General features: G+C 34.1%; 1 protein-coding gene across 2 annotated transcripts in view; it reads right to left on the reverse strand.

Annotated features, from left to right (window-relative positions):
• LOC106877235 (cytoplasmic polyadenylation element-binding protein 3) overlaps window positions 1-9,974 on the reverse strand; it is an 80,410-nt gene that overhangs the window by 68,080 nt on the left and 2,356 nt on the right. For both annotated transcript variants that reach the window (XM_052972747.1, XM_052972746.1), the window contains exon 2: window positions 2,225-4,511. In XM_052972747.1, coding sequence (XP_052828707.1) covers window positions 2,225-4,084 — 1,860 coding nt within the window. In that variant the 5' untranslated portion in view covers window positions 4,085-4,511. The remainder of the gene's footprint in view (window positions 1-2,224; window positions 4,512-9,974) is intronic.

Here is a 9,974-nt window from a genome sequence, read left to right on the forward strand (position 1 = left end):
TATATATATATAAACATATATACATATTTATATATAGATATACATACATATTTATATATACATACATATTTATATACACACACACACACATATATGTATAAATATATAAATTTAGTGAATGGAGTAGAACGCATATGTTAACTGCATACTTTTATTTCCAACATATGTTTCGAAGATTACAAGTTATACCTTCCATAGGAATCGGTGATGTTGTTAAGAATGTAATCTTCTCTTCAGGGAAATGCATATATATATACATACATATACATATATATACATATACACATATATATTTATATACATACACATATATATATTTATATACATACATACATATATATTTATATACATACATATATATTTATATACATACATGTACATACATATATACATACACAGGCACACATATATATACATATACAGACACACATATATATACATATACAGACACACATATATATATATATATATATATATATATATATATATATACATACACATATATATAAACATACAAAAATATACATATACATACATATATACACATATATATACATACACATATATATACATACACACACACATATATATATATACATACACACATATATATATACATATACACATATATTTATACATACACACACACATATATATACACATATATATACGTACACATACATACACATATACATACATATATATACATATACATATTTATATATACACATACACACACGAATATACATGTATAAATACATACAGGCACATATATAGATACACACACACACACACATATTGATTAATTGACACCTCAGTTCATGTACATATCACCAAGTCGTGGCAACAAGCAGGTAAATAGGCAGATAGATTCTGAGAACTTTCAGAACAAGAGACCAGGAAATATGCTGGTTCTATGGAGGACATTTTATTCTGCTGTCAGAGCTACTGCTCTCAACAGTGGTCACTCTACAGTGTTAAATTAATAGAGGAACTAATGACAGTTCTGTGGTGCTACACCAGTAAGATTGCATCAATGGTATAGTTGAAGTGCTGGGAGAGACTGAAAGACAGAAGAGCTATGGAGTGACATACATATGGAAGATCCTAAAGAGAATGGCACCAAACTTTGCCATTGAGAGTTATACCAGTCAGTAAACTGGATGTCACTACACTGCTCCAAAGGTCCTAACCATCTCATCTAGTATGAGGACTACATACAGCAATAGCTTGGGATTCAAATATTTCACAGCTATTTAATATCTTGTCAAAACATCTGAGGGAACTACATTGACTGAGTCATAGATGTTAGCAAGGAATAACTTGACCTCCAACTGTCCAAGGTCCCAGATGAACCTACATCACAGCAAGAAACTCAAAAGCATGCAACAACATCAAACTGTCTCCTTCACCAAAAGGCAATCACAAAAGTATAACAATTGGAAAAGTGGTAACAATTTGGCACATGGCCACAACTTTTAGGCTAAAATACACGTGCGTGTACACACACACACACGATGGAATTCTTTCAGTTTCTGTCTCAATATCTACTCACAAAGCCTGAGGCTATAATAGAAGACACCTGCTCAAAGTGCCATGCAGTGGGACTGATCCCGAAACTATGTGGTTGGAAGGAAACTTCTAACCACACAGCCACACTTGCACCTGTATATATGTGTGCGTGAGAGAGAGAGAGAGAGAGAGAGAGAGAGAGAGTTAGAGGTTGGGAAGCCAACCAACTAAGGAATAGTACCTATCCAATATACTGCTGGTAGTGTACCCAATTACTCATACCCAAATGCTGGTTATTGCATAGCAATCTCACAACTGAAAGTCATATATGGACGGGGGTAAAAATTGGTTTACTCTTAATTTATATGGTAAGGAACTGATCTTATACACTTTCCTGTAATATTGATTAATACATGTGTGTGTAACCCATAGTTACTACATGTGTATGTACTCTTCTAATACTTTCTAATACTTTTGAATAAATAGACACACTGGAATGTCTACCAGCTGATGTATGTCATTTTGTTATCCTCTCCATTTTCTCTTATTTGCTATATATATATATATATATACACACACACACACATATACATATATGTACACACACACATATATATAGAGAGAGAGAGATTCTACAATAGTTAACTAAGACAAGACAAGCAAAGATAAATTATATCAAATATAAAAACAAATGTCAAAGAAATGTACTTACGGAGTATGCAAGTAAAACATCCCGCTGGTCATCAACACTAGTAATTTCTACAGAGGGTTTTGCACCAACTGCTGCTTGCTGCTGCATCTGACCTGGGAACGATGTACTCCGTCGGAACTTGGAAGGAGAAATGAGAGAAGTCTGACCAAGCTGGGGATGAGACTGGCCTTGGTTAGGGTTCAAAGGCCCTTGGTGTCCAAGGGAGGCACCCTGGTGAGAATGAGTGCCATGTGGTCCTACTGGATTACCACCACTCTGCTGTTGCTGTTGTTGTCCTGGCTGGCTTTGAAAAGTTGGTTTTTTAATTGGAGCCACAGGAGGGTTTATACTTGGGACAGAGCGACGCTGCTGATGATGTTGTTGTGCTGCTGGCTGCTGTTGAGGCATGCTAGCCCAAGGAGAGAGACCAGCAGCGGCTTGCTGTTGGTGATGTTGGTTTTGTTGAGAAGCTAATGACACACCCTGTGACTGTGACATAGTCACTCCAGGACTGACAATAGTACTTTGCCCTTGAACACCAGTGCCGCCACCTGGAGTTCTTGCACCGCCACTTTGACTATTCCCACTGTTATTGCCTCCCCCTGGCTGAGCTGTTGCAGTTGCTGTGGTCCACAGTGATGGCTGAGGTGCTGAACTCCATGCAGGATATGTTTTAGAGGTGTTAAGTAAAATATTTGCTTGCTGCTGTTGTCGCTGTTGTTGCTGCTGCTGTTGAAAGTTATGATGGGCTGTTATCGCTCGTCTCTGAGGGGCTGTAGCTTGCTGCTGAGCAGCCATGTGTCCAAGGCTGCTCATATGCGCAGCAGCAGTTATCCCTGTGCCAAATAAGGTACTAGGGTTAGGGGGAAATTGCTGAAAGGCAACAGTTCCATTTAATGACTGGAAGCCCTGCAGGAAAGTATCTTCAGCTGATGCAGTTGACCAAAAATTTGGCACTACTGATGCAGCAGAGGAAGATGAGGCTGGTGAAGATGATGATGATGTAATAGATGATGAATATGAAGATGAAGAGGAAGCAGCTACACCTGCAGCAGTCAATGATGTCACTCCAACAGCTGGATTTGGAGCAACAGAATCTGTAGTCAAACCAAGGTGTAATGGAGATGAAACCACACCCCCGAGAAGCTGATCTGCTACTGTAGTGGGCTGCTGTGATGATACTGACCCAGAGCCAACTGGTGTCCCTGGTTGTTGTTGCTGCTGCTGTGGCATCTGAGCTTGCTTCTTTTTGTTGCTACTATTATTAGGAATTGCAATATTGCTGCAGTTGTTACCAGCCCCACTGCTGTTGTTACTGGTGCTACTATTATTGTTGTTGCTGCTGCTGATATTGTTGCTGCACACTACTGCAGCTGTTGTTGCCACAGCAGCAGTTCCAGTCACACTGCTGCTTGTTTCACTACCGTTAACACCAGTCCCCACTGTACTGTTGCTGCTGTTGTCGCCCCCTGTTGTTCCGTTGTCTCCAACCACTACAACCCCACCAACACCATCCATAACTTTACCCAAACTCGCAGAATACAATGTGCCCAGTCCGCTACTGCAGCTTTCTCCGTTACAGTTGTTGCTACTGGCAACTATATTCACTGTTGAATTATTATCTATTAAGTCACTTGAGTCAGTGCAGGCCGCCAGCGGCACACCAAACTTCAATAAATTAGTAGTGGAACAGTGTTGAGGAATTTGATTACAAAGTCCTCCTAGTACACCAAGTTGGCTGGAGTGCTCAACTTGCTGGCTACTGTCACTATCAGACATCGTGGACACCTGCTGGACATGCAAATCACTGAAGCTGAGGGATGCTGGGTGATAAAGGTTTTCACAGAAAATGGATTGATCCAAAAGACTTCCATCTTGCATTTTATTGTAAACTGAAAATAGTATATTGGTTGATGTGCTTAACTTTACAAAATAAACTATTGACACTTCTAAACAGATACAAAGTACTTCAGCACTTTTCTCAACCCTAATTAGTCTCTGTGTGTGTATGTGTCCTTTAACTTCTTTTCAGTTATCCAGCAGTCAGCTTTAAAATGAAACAAACAAATATTTAATTGTCTTGTTTTGATTTTCTTTGTCATTGCCAAAAAAAAAAAAGAAAGCAACAATTACTTTGGAAAAAAAAAAAGCTAAGTCAGGATAAGAAAAATCATTGCTGGTATCAGTTAAGGTTACTTAAAGAGCATCTAGAAAGACAGAAGCAGGAAAAAATTCTTGTCTCACCATGAGGTGGCTAAGTTTTTCAAATTTCTTCTGGTTGTATAGTTTATTTTGCAGCCAGCAGCATCTAATTTAAGAGAGAGAAAGAGAAAGATGAAAAGAATATTTCAAAATCATCTGGTATTATCAATTTGAATAAAACTTGAAATTAAATAATAAAATTTGAATGAAAGTGACTTGAATCATAAAATGAACAGTGACTGGTAAATTCTACCATGGAAAATTCCACCAGGTAAATTTCACCATAGGTAAATTCCACCACGGTATATTCCACCAAGGTAAATTTCACCATAGATGAAATTATCATTATTGTTATCATCATCATCATTATTATATTATATGGGTTACGATATTATGGAAATAAAAAAAAGAATGCATAAAAAATAATATCAATAATGTCAATGAATACAAAAAATACGAAGGAGAAAAAATAATTAAGGAACAACCACACAAAGAAATACACGGTGAATACTTTAAACACCTAAATGAGGAAGCAGTATCAAAAAGATACTCATTGAAATTTATAAAACAAAGCAAATACTTAATGATAGATAAAAATATTATACAGTATTTACAAGGCAGAAACAACTATTATGGAAGAAAAAAAGACATGCAGATATTGTAAAATACAACGGGAATATCGAACATATGGCAATACAATGTGGAAAAATAGCACACACGAAATATAAAGAGAGAGACGATAATATAACCAAGATAATCAATGTGAACCTACTACAGCAATATAACATATCAAAAAACCAGAAAATCAGAAATGTACAAATAGAGGAGATAACAACTGAAAAGGTTAAGATTTTAGTAGATAGCCCAGTAATAACACCAAACAATATAGAAAACAATAAACTCGATATTACAATATTTGACCACAAAAGAAAAGAAACAATAATAATCAAAATGGAGTAACATCGACAAGAATCTGAACAAAGTCGAAATGACAAAAATACTAAAGTATAATAGACTTGCTAAAGAAATTAAACAGATAAATGGATATAAGGTTAAAATAATACCATTTACAATGACTTGGGACGAAATGGTCTCAAAGAGGAAAAAGAAAGACGAAATGTACATTTGGTGCAGTGTAGTCAACAGGGACAGTGCCTAAGATGGGAAGAATATGTTGGTCAGTTGCAAAATCACATGGAAAGAACTTTGGGTTTGGGAACAAGCAAGAACATCCTTCCTGATCAAGCCCACCTTCAACATTTTGCTGTCACCAGTCAACTTAGTCCGGTGGAACATACAAACGGCTGATGAATGTAAATGCGGAGAGAAAGCGATGATGAGACATATCCTGTCAAACTGCAGGCTAGCACTGGACAGATATACATGGCGTCACAACCAAATCCTCAGTGTTATAAGCACAGCACTCAAGGAGAAGATTGAGCAGTACAATAGGGGAGAGTACCCGAAAGTGGAAAAGTGCAGAAGCATATACTTCCAGAAGGAGGGAAAAGGACATAAGACCAAGTATTGATCCACGGTCTAGAGAAACTGACCACGGTGATTATTAGTGGGAGCGGCTTATATTGGAAGTCTGTCCATAGGTGGAATTTATCATGGTGGAATTTACCTATGGTGAAATTTACCTGGGGGTTTTCTGTAGTGGAATTTACCTAGAACCTAATGAACACTACTGAATAAAGACTGTATTGAGTAACTCAGCCACCTTTGCTTAAGTAACTTTATTATGACCAATCCACAAACTGATATACAAGATGTGTCATGTTTTCATCTAGTCTTCGACTACACCACATAGCATACAAGTTATGCAATATTTAATTGTGAGAACTACAGCAAAATAATCAAGGAAGAAAGAGTGTTGGATGATTCGACAGGATCCAACAGGAGAGAGTAGCAGCCTTGTTCCAGTATCTCGGTTTTCACAAGGTTTCATCAGCTGAATGCCCTTCTTAACATCAATCACTTTACAGAGTGTACTGGTCACATTGTTTTCATGGTACTAAGTGTTATAGAGGTTGTCTTGCCCTCAGCATGATTAAAGAGCTTTCTCACACTCTGCACTATGACAGCTCAATTTGAAGTATCAATCATAGAAGACAACCTAAATTTCTTTGTAACACAGAACAAGTATTGAATTAACAATGTACATGTTCTTATCAAAATTACCTAAATTTATTATTGTGATAACCAAGAAAGAAAAGCTTATAACCATATAAAATGTAGCTTAAATTACTATCATGAACTATTCTGCATATGAGTACCAGTTCCAATTGGGATATCAAAGAATATTTGATGCTACAGAAAATGCTAGAAACTGAAAATATAATTTAGATGATGATTAAAATACATGAATATCTTAAAGAATAAATATTACACAGATTGGACAATTTCAAAAATATTCAAAATACTGTTCAGAATTTGCATACTTCTTTCATTATGTTACCAAGAAAATAAGTTTAATAAGAAAACCTAGTCAAATACATGTGCACTGTTACAATGAACTTGAGGCACAACCTGCATGTGTGTATGTATCAGTTAGTAGGGATCATAATGATTGTGGTCATAAGATAGGTAACTAATAAAATACTTCAAGGGAACACTATAAGATGAATTAATAGATTGACTGATTATAACAATATTCCATTCTTCTGTTACAAAATTGGAACAGTTCTGAACATAAAACAGGAACTTCACAACTCCAATTCTAGAAGTAACCTAAGTTAATTATCGCAAGCAATAACTACAATAAAGTTAACAAGAAGGAAAGTGACAGTTCATTCCATGCTCCCCACATGTTTCTGAAGCAGAGTATTTTATGGATTACATGTGCAGTTATGTGTATCACAAATGTGCATCACATCATCAGGCTATCAAACTGCACAGGTAACAAAATCAATTGTGCCAATATTCAATCCAGCAAAAATCAGAAGAGAAAACATCTTTAGTAAGAGTAGTAAAAAAAAAACCCAGCCAATCAAATGGCTTAGTTATAGTCCCATTCACCTGACAAGAAAAAAGGTGAGGTTATTATAATCACAAACAGCTGAACAAAAGTTTACAGCTGCAATAACAGCTAACCTATGTCTGGCACACAAGATTATCAAATTGTGAAGTATAATCTCTCAAATTTAAGTAGAATAAAAACACTCACATACATAATGTAAAGTGTGTGTGTGTGTGCGTGCGTGCGTGCATGTGTGTGTGTGTGTGTGTAGATTTTTCTAAGTGTTTATTTAAAAACTTTTTCGTGTATATTTACTCACACATTTTTCATCACCAAAGAGAACAAACACAAAAGACTTAAAAGTACAATCACCAAAATATACAACAAAACCAATATCTCTACATACAACAGTATAAATGCTAAAGTGAAAGAGCTAGCCACTCTTCTAAATATAGAGGATCATGTCACCACCTCACCACGTTATCCCTATATCATACTTAGGGACTTTAAACTTAACTTCCTTTCTGATCTTAAATGCAGGCTGATGAAGTCCTTTAGGAGCAAAGTAACATACTGTAAGCATATTCTTGATAAAAACTAACATTATTAAAGATTACCTATATCCCATAGGGAATTATTAGCCATATTTTATTCTTATTATTATTACTATGAGGTTTTTTGTTCATATTACTACCTATCTCAGGCTTTAGATGATTCTTAATGCTGTGTTTATTATAATAGAAGGTGTATTCATCATTTAAATTATCTTTTAAATTATAATTATATTTAGAATTGTTGAAAAATTTAATATTATTATTATATCCCGTCTTATGAAGCGCTTCATTATAATATGGTGCATGTTTATTGAATACCTCATAGTTGGAAGTAAGTACTGAAATTCTTTTCCCTATATTATTTACTAATGCTTTCTTAATAGAAGGTGGATGGTTACTCTTAGCATTAATATATTTCAGGTTTTCATTAATTTTATGGTAAGGTTGGGTTATACCTGTTATTAAGTTAAAATTTATATCTAAGTAGTTGACATTGCTATATTCGTTATAAATTGTAATCCTAAGCCCATTTCTTTTAAAGAAACTCTATATTTTCTTCTTATATATTTCTAATGTTCTATTCGTGCTATTTTTCGTCATTAGCAGGAGATCATCTCTGTATAATCCACCCTCTAATTGGAGTTCTGCTAATCAATAAATTCCTACTAGGTCTGTAACCTGAGCAGAATCTGGTGCTCCCATAGGGATATCAAAAAAATCCCTGGTATCTTTTCTAGCCCACAATTTATTATTATACCTAATAAACGATTTTCTAGCCATTTTTACTACCTTAACTTCATCTTTAGTCATTCCCACCTTATTCATAGCATATATTAAGGCCTTATTAAGTACAATTTCATTAATAGATGAATAATAATCCTCTATGTCTATTTGGATAAATTTGTAACTACTACTGTCTTTAATATCTTTAAACCATTTTAAAGTATTATTTATGCTAGTCCAGAGTTTCAGGTAATTTAGATTTTAGTTTATCAATATATTTGTCTAAAATTAACTTAATTTCCCTAAATCTGATTTACTGGGAACATAAATCAAAAAGAATAGAATACAAGTTAAAATGGGAAATAGTTTGCAAGGCTAAATCATATACGATAGGGAATAAATTCTGCTTATTATGTACTAATGAATTTAAAGAGATATTATTAGCTAATAAAAAATTGATTAACTCCCACGATGAACGTAATATTATATGCAGACATAAATTAAATTATTTACATAATAAGTTTAGATAACTAATTTATTTATTTAAACCTAGGATAAGGTACCAATTTATAGTTATGATCAGTAGCGTTAAATACATCAAATTAACTTCAGAATACACTTTAATCATCACAATATTATACAAAATTAGAACATATAACTACCTTTGACTATAAAGCATTCAATGATAATATGAGCAGTCTTTTACAATGTCTCATAGCATTATTTACGTAATATATAATTTTCGTATGTGGTATAGTTATTATTCTGCGTAAATCTGAGAGTTTTAACTCTTTTACTATTTTTAATACTCAATAAACTTTTTATTTTAGGTAGATTTTCTTTTACGATATCTTCGTTATTATTTTAGTAATTATAATACACATTTACCTCTGGGTAATAGACGCCATATTTATCACGTGACCTTTCAGTATAAATTCTATAGTACACTCATTTTGGTTTAATCTACAGTAACTCACCGGCAGATAAGTCATATTTTCTTATTTTAATTTTATAAACAATATTGACATACGTCTTTTATTAACTTTATACACTAACACATTTTTTTACTATTATTTACTTCTTCCATAATGATTTAACCTTGTTCACTATAATACTCTTTTTCAATATTTTTAGATTGTAACTCTTAATAATTATATTAATACTGTTAACGTAGGGATTAGTTTACAGGCTTTGTCTCTTTATATATATTTTTATTTCTCATGTTTATGTTTATTCCTTGAATGATTTTAGGTATTTATTTTTAGGAATTTGACCTGAACAGTGACTGATTTTGGGAGTAAAATCATTTCCCCATTCTAATGAACTTGAA

The sequence above is a fragment of the Octopus bimaculoides genome, chromosome 14, assembly GCF_001194135.2.
Source record: "Octopus bimaculoides isolate UCB-OBI-ISO-001 chromosome 14, ASM119413v2, whole genome shotgun sequence".
Classification (NCBI taxonomy): domain Eukaryota; kingdom Metazoa; phylum Mollusca; class Cephalopoda; order Octopoda; family Octopodidae; genus Octopus; species Octopus bimaculoides.